The sequence below is a fragment of the Lissotriton vulgaris genome, chromosome 4_1 (genome assembly GCF_964263255.1).
Source record: "Lissotriton vulgaris chromosome 4_1, aLisVul1.2, whole genome shotgun sequence".
Taxonomy (NCBI): Eukaryota; Metazoa; Chordata; class Amphibia; order Caudata; family Salamandridae; genus Lissotriton; species Lissotriton vulgaris.
Genome location: NC_141691.1, coordinates 2,077,090,012 through 2,077,105,494, shown reverse-complemented (window position 1 = coordinate 2,077,105,494; position 15,483 = coordinate 2,077,090,012). Strand labels below are relative to the sequence as shown.

The 15,483-nt window shown below is 44.0% G+C and overlaps 1 protein-coding gene across 1 annotated transcript in view; it reads right to left on the bottom strand.

Moving 5' to 3' along the window:
• Positions 1–834: 834 nt before the first annotated feature.
• The window catches only part of LOC147725059 (embryonic protein UVS.2-like), a 62,089-nt gene continuing 47,440 nt past the window's right edge, over positions 835–15,483 (bottom strand). The window contains exons 9-12 of the mRNA XM_086918155.1: positions 10,531–10,646; positions 9,128–9,353; positions 7,987–8,105; positions 835–1,257 (exon numbers count right to left, since the gene is read on the bottom strand). Of these exons, the coding sequence (XP_086774281.1) occupies positions 835–1,257; positions 7,987–8,105; positions 9,128–9,353; positions 10,531–10,646 (884 nt within the window). The remainder of the gene's footprint in view (positions 1,258–7,986; positions 8,106–9,127; positions 9,354–10,530; positions 10,647–15,483) is intronic.

The following is a 15,483-nucleotide window of genomic DNA, read 5'->3' as shown; positions in this document are numbered from 1 at the left end:
ACACACGTCACTACTACCAGAGTTAGATGGTGGGAGAGGGGGATATGTATTAATATGTACGAGTGTCCTACAACACACGTCACTACTACCAGAGTTAGATGGTGGGAGAGGGGGATATGTATTAATATGTACGAGTGTCCTACAACACACGTCACTCCTACCAGAGTTAGATGGTGGGAAGCAAGGCTATTTATTAACTGGCACTAGAGCCTTTTGTGATGGGCATCCTCGGGAGATGGGAAAGGGTCCATCAGTGGCCGCAGCTATATCTGGAAGTGTATCTGAATCCCACACCCTTACTTCAGGAGTGAGTGGAAAACTATTTCAGAGCTCTCAGCTATTCAAGAATGCTTTTTTTCTGCTGCCACCACACCGATCTCCATCCCTTACTGAGTTTTACTCATTGGTCAGACCTGTCAATCTTCCACATGTTGACCTTGAACGCTAAATATTTCAGGTCATTTTATACTTGCATTTATAGTTTCTCTGCCTTTGCTCCCCTATTTACTGAGTCTTGCTCTCTGATCTAAGTTGCATAACCTTTCACTTATTGACATCACATGCGACAGCCCAGGCAGGACTTTCACAAAGTAAGGTCCCAGGTGTTGGAATTTTGTTTAGGTATTGGTGAACATGTGAGTGGTCCAGCCTTCCAATGCACTAGGGTCACACCCTTTATAAATCCCTGATTGATTGATTGATTGACCCTCACATCCATTCCATGTACAGTTGGTGCGAATACCTTCAACTGACCCTTCAGCCAAGATAGGACCCCTGTGGGTAATCGGTGGACAGCAGGGCCAACTTGTGCTCTTTGTACACACTTTAGTCTTCCTAGAGCATTGGGTATCTCTTCTGCGCAGGTTCAGCATCCAGAGGGTACATGCTACCCCCATGCACAGTAAACTGGAGCGCATGCCATGGTGCCACACTGGCCTTCTGCCACATCTTCTCAGATAAGACCAGACACCTCCCTGCTGTGCTTAGCCTCAGTGATGAAGAGCCAGTAGTCTCTTTACCGCAGATGAACTTACCAAAGGTGTAGGTGGCCTGGAATCCCTTCATGTTCAATGAGCCATCACTGTGGAACTGGAGCAGAAGGGAGCTCCCAGTGGAGGTCACTGGGGGGATTAGCTTGGAACTGCAGTATTTTCCAATAAGCGGGGAAGTTGTCTTGGCACCATCGAAAATAGACAAGGAATCAGCGTCGCACTTAGGATTAGGTTCAAGGGCAATAGATGTGATTTTCAATGAAACCTGCAGGGTGTAAATAAGAAGTATGTGTTAGTTCTTAAAAAGTACCTCTTATCATGCTAGCAGGCGGCAGTGTGCCATAAGGATGAAAATTACGTGACAGTCGTTTCTTACTACCTCTAACACACCAGTAGGGGACAGTGTGACATATGAAAGGAGAAGTATGCGCAAGCCTTATTTAACATCACTGTCCTGCCAGCAGGAGGCAGTGGGCCAGATGTATCAAGCGTTTTCCAGTTCGCAAACGCGCTGATTCACAGAATTGGCTTGTTTGCGAATGGGAAAAAGCCTTTTGGGATGTATCATCTCAAAAGGCAATTGCAAAATGGGGATTCACAATTGTGCACACATGCATAGTTCAGGGGTGCATCAGGGTTTCCTTTTGGCCCCCTTGCACCCTTGAAATCGCATAAACAATTTGCGAGTACCTATTGGGTACTCGCGCATTGCTCATGCAATTCCCATTCATTCCTAAGGGCCTAGGCCCATAGAAGAGAATGGGAAGCCATTCCTTATTTGCGAGTCACAAATAAGGAATATGTAGGAATCACAAAAGATTTGCTGAAACCTACACACATTGCATTTTGCGAGTCTATAATAGAAAATCGGTAGAATTCGCTATTATAGAATTGCCAAATCCAATTTTGATACATCTGGCACAGTATGACATAAAGAATGAGAAGCTTACACACCATTATTATTGTCCTTCTAGCACAAGACAATTTGATGTAAGGAGCAAGAAGTATGCACTGGCCCTTATTTGCCATCACTGTCCTGCCAGTAGGGGGCAGTGTAACATAAGGAAGCAGTAGTATGTTTTAGCCCTTCTTTACCATCACTATTCTGCCAGCAGGGGGCAGTGTGACATAAGGAAACAGATGTATAAATTAGCCCTTATTTTCCATCACTGTCAGCAGGAGGCACTTGAGCTTTTCTATATACAGTTCAGTGCCTAGACACCTTCATCACACAGAAGCGGCTTCGATCAACTGAGTGGAATCGCAGATTAGGTCAATTGTTAGGTGCCGTCAGCATGGCGCTTGTGAAATTTATTGCTGTTAATATATCTTTTTTTAACACAAATGTTATTGAATTTTTGTTATACAATAAGAATACAGCACATTAGCCCACCTAATACATTAAGATATTTAGATGGTAATATACATACAGGGATCAAACAGTCTGTACTAGAAACAATCAACATGTCATGAAATATGCTATATATAAAAAACCCTCAACCTCCAATAGATATATGCCGGTACGTGGCCAGACTGCCTCGTTCAGGGCCGTCTAAAGGAGGGAAGAGATGAACATGGAAGTGAGGTTGGGGCACGAGTTCCATACCTCTAATATGGACCAGTTTCAGAATTAGAAATCAATGGCTGTGGTGCCACCCACACAGAGGAGTCCCCCAGTTTGGTAACCAGAGTCACAGCGTGCGCCCCCACTCTCCAGGGCTCCAAAGTCTGCGCCTGGGACCCTTCCATTAGTCTGTCCCATTGAATGGTATAGGTTTTTCCTGTTGGCCCCTATATTCTTCCCTCCTCAGAGCCTCACTTTCTGCCAAGTCCCATTGCAAGACTTCCTCTTGCCAGGTAACTACCCTAAGAGCCTGTGGGGACTTCCAGCATTTCGTAAGCAGTCTATTGACCAAGAGCAGAGAGAGGTCTGTAAAGCGCTGGGCCACTTTAGAGCTTTTGGGCCGTGGAGATAACCCCAATACTGATGTAGGCCAATAAGGTCTGTTAGTGCAGCTGAAATCCCGCCCCAGTAACCAATCAGGGAAGGGCAAGTCCAAAGCCAAGGGGCGGTAGGGAACATTTTGTGGATTTTGTGTGGGGTTGAATATGATAGCCACTATAGTTGTCCAGCTATGCAACAGTCTTTGAAGTCTGGAGCCCCCATGCTGCCCACATGAGGTATGCAAAAACAACAGTTGATGGACAGAATGCAGAGCAATGTCATACATTCACCCGAGTACAGAGATCTGGGCCTAAATCCATCGTTTTTTTGCTCACCGTGCCATTCCAGTTTGAGCCCAGTCATATGCAAATCAGTCTTGACCATGTGCCCCCTGGGAACAGTCCAGCCCGAACTGCCAAGCCAGGTCCTCCCTGGACTGGAAACAAGCATCATAGGACTGGTTTCGGGCTTTCAGCCCTCATCAGCCAGGATAGCTTGATTCCGGTGGCATGGAGAGCACAGGACTCACGTCTGAGCATACCCATCCCACTCGGGGTGACAAATGCAAAAACAACAGTTGATGGACAGAATGCAGAACAATATCACACATTGCAAAATGGGGAATCGCAATTGACCCCAGTACAGAGATCTGGGCCTAAATCCATCGTTTTTTTGCTCACCATGCCATGAACCTAGCCATATGCAAATCAGTCTTGACCTTGTGCCCCATGGGAACAGGCCAGCCCGAACTGCCATGCCAGGTCCTCCATGAGTTAGGCATCTACAGTTTATGTAGATTGATTCTGCGGGGCCCCCTCCCACCTGTAAGATCAATCAGTATGGTGTTCAACAGTTTAAACACCCATGCCGTTATTATGATTGGTGAATTCACAAAGTGGTACAGCAAGTGTGGCAACATCACCATTTTCGCCAGGGACAGATGGCCCGCTATCGACTGGGGTAATTTATTTATTTTATTATTTATTTAAAGATTTGTAAAGTGCCTGGTGACCCGGAGGCGTCCCCGCGCTGTGAGAGCTTGAAGTTGGCCAAGAGGGGAGAAAAAACTTATTTAGGGAAAAGCAGAGTTTTGAGCTGCTTGCGAAAACGCAAGTAGCAGGGTTCCAACCGCACACTGCGGGGGAGCGAATTCCAGCGTATAGCTGCCTTTACGGAGAAGCGACGGCCTCCAGTACGTACCCTGTAATGTAATCCAGTAATGTGACCCAAAACGACACTTGAGATCTCAGTGTGTTAATCTTATGTATGAGGTTGCACTCCAATAGATAATGGCCCGATTCAAAAAGGTAAACTGAGACAAAAGTCTAACTTTACGACTTTTGATATTCTCAAATGGCATTTATGAGTAATAAAGTTAGACTTTTGTCTCAGTTTAACTTAGGTTTTGGTCTTAAGTCTAACTGAGACCAAAACTTAAGTCAAACTGAGACAAAAGTACTACTTGTAAATGCCCTTTGTGAATACCAAAAGTCGCAAAGCTAGACTTTTGTCTCAGTTTACTTTTGGGAATCGGGCCCCTTGTGTTTTGCGGTATATCTGAATCCCCAGTTAGCGAAAGGTGCTTTGTGCTGTTTGCAGTTGTGTGTCACCGAATCTAAATGTGGTCTCTGTATAGGTATTAGCAAAGAAGTAAGCTCAAGATTTATCTGCATTAATATGCGACCCTGAAAAGTGGCCAAACAAGGACAGCAATTGGGCTATCTCTAATTTGCCCTCCCAGATGTCTTTGAAATACAGAAGCATGTAATCAACATATAGAGATACGGAATACACCACTCGATCGAAAGGGACCCCACTGTGGTCCGCCACCTGCAGGATCCGCTATGCGATTGGCTCGACCGCCAATATGAAGCAGAGAAGGGACTTATGGGAACCCTGTTGAGTGCGGTTAGACACTTGGTAGGGATCGGAGACATAGGGACCAGTTCTGGCTCTGGCCGTAGGTGATGAATATAGTAGTTTCACCCACCGGATATAAGCAGGGGTATCCCATAGTGAATCAAAGCAGCAAGCATGGAGTCCAAGACTAGGGTATCAAAATCTTGTTGGTTATCAAAGGAAAGGCAGCCGGCATATGGGTGGTCTCAGGCTACATCCATTATTCCACACAGGCCCTTATGTTCAAGGAGGTGTTGCATCAGGTAAATCAACCATATGGATCCGTGTGGATCAAGTGCACGAGTAAGGGGAGCAGTAGGCGGGCCAGAGTTTTACTGAGAATTTTATATTCTGTATTCAGTACCAATGCCGGGTTTAACAGGGATGTTCCGATAGCTTTGCTATTGGGGCAGGGGAGCGTGTATTATACATCTAGTGAAGTATAATATAATTTCTCCAGCTTTGGCACCAATTTTGCAGCATAGGTGGAATAGAATTCCACCGGAATTCCATCAGATGCGTGTGTTTATTGGGGACAAATCTGATGGTGCCACGAATCTCACTCGCCAGGATGGAAGCAGCAAGTTCTTCACTTTCCATTGTGGGCACCCTAGGCAGAGCTGCTTGGTGTTGAAACTCAGATAGTTCTACAGAGTCAGGAGGCTGCAGAGCCATTTATAAAGGGGTGCACTTGTCTAGGAATGCTATTGATCCCCAGTTGTGTCACCACTGGTCCCTGCGTGAGTGCGTAGATTGATAAGATAGGCTTAGGAGATGGTTCCCCACGAATTAACTGAGCCAGGAGCGTGCCCGCCCTGTCGGCTTCTGTGTATTCTCTGAGTGTTGGCTCTCTGGCCAATCAAGGCACCATGCACTACTACCTTAAATGCTTCACATTCCACCCACGGCGAGGAAGCCGTACCAGAGAAATATGTAGTATGCATAAGTGTCTCTAAATCAGACATCTTCTAAGAGACGTGGCTGCAGGCACCAGCTTGGTCTGGGAGCAGGAACCCGTCTCCATGACACCAAATATTGTTATATTTTACTATTAAATAGGCAGTACAAGTGTGGTTATCTTCCAGGTAATAGTGGCATGTTTTTAATGGTGCAGCAGGTGTAGTGGCACCAGAGCCAAAAGCTCTAGAGACCCCACTAAACACAGAATATTGCTAAATTTAACTACTAAACAGGCAGTCACAAGTGCAGTAATCTAGCAGGCACTAGGATCATAATTACAATGGTGTAGCAGGTGCACTGACAACAGGGCCAAAAGCTCTAGGCAGACCACCAGACACCTAATATTGCTATATTTTACTATTAAAGAGGCAGTCAAAGTGCAGTTACCTTGCAGGCAATACAGTTATGACTGAAATGGTGCAGCAGGTGCAGTGGCACCACAGCAAAAAGCTGTCTTACCTCCTCTAAACACCAAATATTGCTATATTTAACTACTAAACAGGCAGTCACAAATACAGTTATCTTTCAGGGACTAGGATCATAATTTCAATGGTGCAGCAGGTGCAGTGGCACTGGGCCCAAAAGTTGTGGATCTTTTTTTCCTACATTAAGGCTGCCCAGTGTTAACTGTTTACCGATACTTATCTTCCCCAGGCTGCATGCATTTAAAGCTTGCTTGTTTAACTCTGCTTTAGTGTGTGTAGCTTTTATCACATTTCACATTCCTTATGGTATTATTCCCCTAATAAAAATTGCATTTTATTGTGTGTCATGTGTTTGTTGCTAACAACATTGTTTTCTTCTCTGTGTCATGTGTTTGTTGTTGGCGCAGTATGTAGTGTAAACTTGAACGAACTGATTGCAGTGCTTTACACGAGCATGCTCCCTGGTGCTCTGAGGGGATGTTTTAACCTCCTATATCCGTTTGGACAGTTTCTGAGTAACATTACAGCGCCAGACAACTCTAGGATTGTATACATGGTCATGTGCCTGTTCTAAAAGTATTCATTGAGTCTTTTGATTGCACCCTATTCCTTTGACTTGCCAGGAAAGGAGTCTGTATAGTTTCAGTAGCAGTAACTTTAAAAATTCCAGCTGCTGGGCATTGCTGGTATCTTTTAAATATAAAAAACATATTATTTTCCCCTGGTGTAAGTTCTCTTTTTTACCACTAAGCATTTAAGTTAGTAAGCAGGTAGGTGGTAAGACTTTCTTTTCTTGGGACTGGCCTTTACTGTGCAGATTGTATTGTTCTAGCACAAAACATGCGATATGGTTTGCTGCATTTTCCTTGCCCCATGTGAATAAACAACGTGGTCATTGAGAGGTTCTCTAATAGTGAGAAGTTTGCAGTCAGTCTTTCCATGGATGTAAAATGCATTCATATTTATTTGCAGACTTTTAAAGCGTGGTATTTTAGCTCAATAATTGCTAAAAATAGTTCGCTGAAGTCATTTAAACAGGCTCCTGTATTTTTATTGTTACATAATCTAAAGAACACCAACTGTACATTCTTAAAACACGCAAAGTGCATTATCTAGTTATCATGATTTTAATGGTTTAGCAAGTACAGTGGCACCGGGACGTCTTACTTTCAGTGTGTTTCACTTATATTGCACAAATGGTCAAATGCTCATTTGAAAAATGTAAAGTTAATTTTCATTTGTTTATGTTACTAATGGGCAATAACCAAACAACACCTTTTAATCGAGTTTTCATAATCTTGTTTTCTGGTTTTGCAAAAACCGTGCTTACGATTTACTTGTATGTTTTTTCATCCCACCCTTACGTATTCTCCACATAGCTGCAACATTTCCAAGTCTACTTGTCAGGTGCATTTTTTTTATGTTTGTCCATTTACCTAATCTCCTTTATAATACCAGTAGTAAAAGCACAATATATTTCCTTTTTGAACATAAACAAGTCATAACACTTTAACAGACTTTCTGTAACTTATATTGTGCAACGGCTCATCAAACTACAACTTAGAAGAAAAAAAGTGTATTATTAATCACATGGGCAAAACCTAATGCATTCACTAATGCTTGTTTAAAGCTGTTCTGGAAAGTCATGATGTCACACTGCCCTCTCTGGCGGAAATTCTAGAAGGTTCTTCAGGATTCCATGGTCTACCAGGCTTGCGTGCTTTTTCTCAGTACTAGAATGACATTGGGTAGCTCCTGCACTTACCTTGGATCCAGCTGGAGCCGTGATGTAGAAGCCGCAGTCCATGTTGGCATCGTAATTGTTGGGGAAGTTAGGGGATGAGATGGTGCCGTCAGAGCTGGTGAATGTGCCGCCACATTTTACTGTCAAACAGAAGAAAGAATCATCTTAGTACTCTGTGCATAGAGTACCGGTGATGAGTGTACAAAGTCCACATGCACAAAACACATCTCAGCCCTTCCACAACTGTGTGCCACAGCAGAACCAGGAGTAGGGTCCTGCCTGATGCCCCCGGCACGCTGTTTGTGCCTCAGCTCACACTTGCGAGCAGCTGTGCGCTGTATAAATTAAATATAACATAACATAACATAACATGTCCCAAAAATAGTGGTACATGGCAAGAAACTGGGGACATGACATGAGGTTCCTGTCAGAAAGTACACATTTACTGTCAGGATGGTAAATAATAGAGCCCATGTCCCTGCCAATAGAGGACCCCCACTTTCAGAGATTCTTGTCAGTACTCTCCCATGTCACTAATCATATGTGTTCCCATATATTTTGTGCACACTGTGATCTTTGACAACCCCCTGATCATCGGTGGCCAAGACAGAAACAAAACACTGCTAATCTATGTACCATCTCCAGCTCCTTTCCCCAGACTCAAGGTATTTTGTCAGTGTACTGGGCTCACAACATCTTGTAGTTCATGGTGAGACCTCTATTGACTCTGAGAAACAAGCACTTCCTGCAGTGAGCCTTACGCCAACACACCCAGATATCCTGGGAGCACAGCTCACTGGGTCCCAACACGAGGTCTTGGCGAGCTGTAGAAGGCCTTTGCTTCCTTCCTCCCCTGTCTGTCAGTGGGCTGGCACCAAGGGCTACAGCATGACTGTAGAAGGCCTTTGCTTCCTTCCTCCCCTGTCTGTCAGTGGGCTGGCACCAAGGGCTACAGCATTACTGTAGAAGGCCCTTGCTTCCTCCCTCCCTCCCCTGTCTGAGAGTGGCCTGACACCAAGGACAGTACCATTGCTGTAGGAGGCCACTGAGTCCCCTTAGCCCTGTCTGCGAGTGACTGGACACCAAGGGCCATACCATTGTTGAAAGAGCCTTCTACATTCCTCCTCCCTGCCTGAGAGCAGCCTGACACCAAGGACCGTACCACTGCTGTAGGAGGCCTTGAAGCCACTGGCGGTGATGGAACCATCTGTCACAAACTCCAGCAGCATCTTATTTCCAGAAGACATGAATGGCTGGAGCAGCCCGGTCCCACACGCTTTGCTGAGTAAGACTGGGGCTGCCTTACTGTTGCCATCGTAAATTGTGAGGTAGTCGGAGTCGCAGTTTGAGGAGGATTGGAGATCGAAGGCATCAAACTGCAGAAGAATCTGAGAAAAAAGAGCAATAAATTAGACATACGACCTCCTGGGTGTCTAGAACTTTATATCCACTATTTGTTTAAAAAGGACAGATTTTCAGTTTTTGAAAGTTATCCGCAGAGTAGACTCAGTCGGTGATTTTGCATTGACTTGTACTGTTTCCAGCCTCCTTCGCCACCATCCCTAAACTTCATATGCGTTTAAAGAGACATGACCCCCTTATGCTGTCCCTGCAGCTCCTGTCTTCTCTCATGGTGCCTCTACTTGGAAGCAACCCTGTTCTGAAGCTTTGGTACCTCTTGTGAAGAAGTTACACACTGGGGTCTTGTTGTCTGTGCTAAGCTGGGGCTGTCAGTCAAGTTAAAGGAGTAACCGAGAGAGCTAAGCTGGGGTAAGCTTCAAGGCACATGGTACAGTTGACTCCTCATTGGGCTGATAAGGATGGCCCTCCACCTCTCTGGGGCACTGCCTCTCGGTTACCAATAACCTGTGTCCTACCTTTGAGTGTGAGTGATGCCCACCAGCAGACCATATATGCTAAAGATAAATGTGATATTAAGTAGCGGAAGTCTATACTTACCTATGCATATTGACCTAAACCATACTTTGTTAGCTGATATTTTGGCTAAGATGTTTTTGAAGCACTGTATTCAAAACTCAATATTCTTGTACCATACACACCTATCGCTGTGCACCCCGGTATTCTGTCCTGCTACACTGTCAATTAATAGGTTAATCCTTGTGTGCCCATATCCATTGGGGTACTCCACTGGCATTCCCTCTCACCATTGCTTATTGCCCCCATGGGGCATTTCTGTGAAGTCCAATTGGAAGATGGTTAAAGTTTGACTTATTTGCCCCTTGTAGACCCACTCTTTAAGCTTTATTCCATCTAGTCTTTGGTGTCAGCCCTACTTTAGATTTCAATAATATCTTCTGATTGGTTCTCCGAAGCTCTGCAGCTATGGTGCTGACGTCATTGGAGAGAACATTCCAAGGACAGATCCTTCTCCTCCTCTCTGATGGACCACTCTAACCAGAGTGACCTATCTCAGCAGCTACCTCGGCCGCCAATCAGGCAGCTCCTAACCCAGCGCGCTACTCTAAGTCCCACCCCTAGGCGGCTCAGGACTCTGGCAGGAGGAAAGCGCGACTAGCCCCATCAGCTTGTCTCTGAAGGACATACCTTATCGGAAGGCACTCGGATCATGTAGACACAGTTGACGTTGTTCGGGTACGAGGAAGGGTTATTGGAAGACGCCAGGGTGCCGGTCGGGTTAGATAAAAGGGTGCTGCAAACACCTGAAACCAAATATGAAAAGGAACATTCTTTAAATATTAATGACTTGAAACAGCACAATGACCCTGACAGGTTGAGTTTCCACCCTCCAACGGCTCCTACTGAGAATGTCTCAGTTAGATTCACTAATATTTAAGCCGGCATCTTTATATCTCGTCCAGGAGGACGCCCCTTGACCTAAACAATGATCTGTGTGGCTGGTGCTGGCCTTAGCAATGATATGGAAGCACAGACAAGAATATAAGTAGGTACCAAGAACTGCACTGGGCACACTGACCGGCAACACAAATTGCCCTGGTTCAGATTAAATGGCAATAAAGGTGGGATGGATTTTTAGGGAGACAGATAAAAATGAAACTCTGCAAAAGCAAATTATTTTGGACCACGAACAGAATCTTTGTCACTCCTCTTTCTCTTTACTAGTCTAAAGTGACTTCATAGTTCAGGTCAAAGAAACATACATGGTGTCTAGCTAGCTATAAGGCTACATAACTCCTAATGCAAAGAAGACATGGATCCCAATGGCAGGGACATTTTCAAAGCTGGGAACCCAAAGGTCAAGCTCCATAAAGGGAACAAACAGGGTCTTAGCAGAACTCTAACATTCAACTCATCTGAAACTCCAATAAAAGAGGAATATGTTTCCATAAAGTAGTAGATTGTCCTTGGAACTCATCAGGTGATGAACACTGGGATCCAGTCAGAGGATGAACTATGGAATTCTACCAAGAATGGGATCCCACCAGTGGATAAATGCAAGGATCCCATCGGTGAATGGATACTGGGGAGGCATATTTACAACGAAATTTCGGAGAGCGGAACTGCGCCATCTTCGGCATCGCCGTGCTCCGACATTTTCAAAATGCAGGAACGCGCTGTGTTTACACCAATACAAAGCTCCCCTGTGTTTCCTCCTGTGCTGGCGCTAAAATGAGCTGCCTAGCGCCAACACAAGCACATTTGCACTATAGTACAAAGGGGCCTGTGCTGCAGGGACTGATTGTTTAAGTGAAGGAAGGTGTCCCTTCCTGCACATAAACAATCCATTATGGTGATGTGTTACTTCTATGCGTGCTGCTGAATTCAGCATACGTAGAAGTAGCAAATCGTCATTATTCAATGATTGTTTATGTCCCGGAAGGTGTCTCTTCCTACACATAAATATTCATTAATGGCATTTTGCTCTTTCTATGTGTGCTGCAGAATGCAAAAACATGGAGAAATAAAAGCATTTCTCCTTGTTTCTCCGTTGTAGCGCCTGCTGTTGCATGGCGTTAGTTTTGGCGTTGTGGTGGAACGCTGACAGCAACACCCATAGCACGCTCCTTTCACACTACATGATGCGTGTGAGGGTGGGTTTTTTACAAGGCGGGGTTAAGACACAAAAAGGGGCTTACGACACTTTGAAAATATGGAGAAGGGCATATCGCCACCAGAACATCGCTAAGAGTAATCAGGTGATGTTATCCCAATGTAAATATGCCCCTGGGATCGCTACATGAAACGAATCTCAAGTTCACATGGAAGGAAGAATGTTGATATTCCAACAAGGGGGTGAATGCAAGGAATCAATCAGTAGATGGATGCTCGGGTCCTATCGAAGGCCAGTGATGGTGTCTCATCGGTGGATATAGCCAGGATGCGATTAGTACATGAAAGCTGGGATTGGATTCCATTTTGTGTCAGTCAAACTAAGGCATACGTAATGGGATCCTATTAGGAAATAAGTCCTGGTATTTTATGAGGAGATCAGTAAGGATCCTGTGAGTAGACCAAAGCTGATATTGTAGCCAGAAATATATAGTGGGATCCTATTTACATATAAAGCGGGTATCCAATTAGTAGCGAATTCCAGGATCCACTGGATTTATGCCGGGAGATGAATGTTGGGATCTCATAAGGGAACATGTTGGGATGCCATCATGAACTGAATACTGACATCGCACTAGGATAAATCCTAGAATTCAGTTAGGATATAAATGCTGGAATCCAGTCAAGGGATAAATGCTGGAATCCAGTCAAGGGATAAATGCTGGGATCCAGTCATGGGATAAATACTGAAATCCAATCAGCGGATAAATGCTGGAATCTAATAAGTGATAAATTCTGGTATTGAATCAGTGGATAAATGCTGGAATCTAAAAAGGGGATGAATGCTGGAATCTATTAAGGGGATAAATGCTGGAATCCAATCAGTGGATAAATGCTGGAATCCAATCAGTGGATAAATGCTGGAATCCAATCAGGGGATAATTGCTGGAATCCAGTTATGGGATAAATGTTGAAATCCAATCAGCGGATAAATGCTGGAATCCAATCAGGGGATAAATCCTGGGATCCAGTCAGGGGATAAATGCTGAATTCCAATCAGCGGATAAATGCTGGAATCTCAAGCTCTCATGGAAGGAAGAATGTTGATATTCCAACAAGGGGGTGAATGCAAGGAATCAATCAGTAGATGGATGCTCTGGTCCTATCAAAGGTCAGTGATGGTGTCTCATCGGTGGATATAGCCAGGATGCGATGAGTACATGAAAGCTGGGATTCCATTTTGTGTCAGTCAAACTAAGGCATACATAATGGGATCCTATTAGGAAATAAGTCCTGGTATTTTATGAGGAGATCAGTAAGGATCCTGTGAGTAGACCAAAGCTGATATTGTAGCCAGAAATATATAGTGGGATCCTATTTACATATAAAGCGGGGATCCAATTAGTAACGAATTCCAGGATCCACTGGATTTATGCCAGGAGATGAATGTTGGGATCTCATAAGGGAACATGTTGGGATGCCATCATGAACTGAATACTGACACATCGCACTAGGATAAATCCTAGAATTCAGTTAGGATATAAATGCTGTAATCCAGTCAGCATAAATGCTGGAATCCAGTCAAGGGATAAATGCTGGAATCCAGTCAAGGGATAAATGCTGGGATCCAGTCATGGGATAAATACTGAAATCCAATCAGCGGATAAATGCTGGAATCTAATAAGTGATAAATTCTGGTATTGAATCAGTGGATAAATGCTGGAATCTAATAAGGGGATGAATGCTGGAATCTATTAAGGGGATAAATGCTGGAATCCAATCAGTGGATAAATGCTGGAATCCAATCAGTGGATAAATGCTGGAATCCAATCAGGGGATAATTGCTGGAATCCAGTTATGGGATAAATGTTGAAATCCAATCAGCGGATAAATGCTGGAATCCAATCAGGGCATAAATCCTGGGATCCAGTCAGGGGATAAATGCTGAATTCCAATCAGCGGATAAATGCTGGAATCTCAAGCTCTCATGGAAGGAAGAATGTTGATATTCCAACAAGGGGGTGAATGCAAGGAATCAATCAGTAGATGGATGCTCGGGTCCTATCAAAGGTCAGTGATGGTGTCTCATCGGTGGATATAGCCAGGATGCGATTAGTACATGAAAGCTGGGATTCCATTTTGTGTCAGTCGAACTAAGGCATACGCAATGGGATCCTATTAGGAAATAAGTCCTGGTATTTTATGAGGAGATCAGTAAGGATCCTGTGAGTAGACCAAAGCTGATATTGTAGCCAGAAATATATAGTGGGATCCTATTTACATATAAAGCGGGGTTCCAATTAGTAGTTAATTCCAGGATCCACTGGATTTATGCCGGGAGATGAATGTTGGGATCTCATAAGGGAACATGTTGGGATGCCATCATGAACTGAATACTGACATCGCACTAGGATAAATCCTAGAATTCAGTTAGGATATAAATGCTGGAATCCAGTCAGCATAAATGCTGGAATCCAGTCAAGGGATAAATGCTGGAATCCAGTCAAGGGATAAATGCTGGGATCCAGTCATGGGATAAATACTGAAATCCAATCAGCGGATAAATGCTGGAATCTAATAAGTGATAAATTCTGGTATTGAATCAGTGGATAAATTCTGGAATCTAATAAGGGGATGAATGCTGGAATCTATTAAGGGGATAAATGCTGGAATCCAATCAGTGGATAAATGCTGGAATCCAATCAGTGGATAAATGCTGGAATCCAATCAGGGGATAATTGCTGGAATCCAGTTAAGGGATAAATGCTGGAATCCAGTTATGGGATAAATGTTGAAATCCAATAAGCGGATAAATGCTGGAATCCAATCAGGGGATAAATCCTGGGATCCAGTCAGGGGATAAATGCTGAATTCCAATCAGCGGATAAATGCTGGAATCTCAAGCTCTCATGGAAGGAAGAATGTTGATATTCCAACAAGGGGGTGAATGCAAGGAATCAATCAGTAGATGGATGCTCGGGTCCTATCAAAGGTCAGTGATGATGTCTCATTGGTGGATATAGCCAGGATGCGATGAGTACATGAAAGCTGGGATTCGATTTTGTGTCAGTCAAACTAAGGCATACGTAATGGGATCCTATTAGGAAATAAGTCCTGATATTTTATGAGGAGATCAGTAAGGATCCTGTGAGTAGACCAAAGCTGATATTGTAGCCAGAAATATATAGTGGGATCCTATTTACTTATAAAGCGGGGATCCAATTAGTAGCTAATTCCAGGATCCACTGGATTTATGCCGGGAGATGAATGTTGGGATCTCATAAGGGAACATGTTGGGATGCCATCATGAACTGAATACTGACATCGCACTAGGATAAATCCTAGAATTCAGTCAGGATATAAATGCTGGAATCCAGTCAGCATAAATGCTGGAATCCAGTCAAGGGATAAATGCTGGAATCCAGTCAAGGGATAAATGCTGGGATCCAGTCATGGGATAAATACTGAAATCCAATCAGCGGATAAATGCTGGAATCTAATAAGTGATAAATGCTGGAATCCAATCAG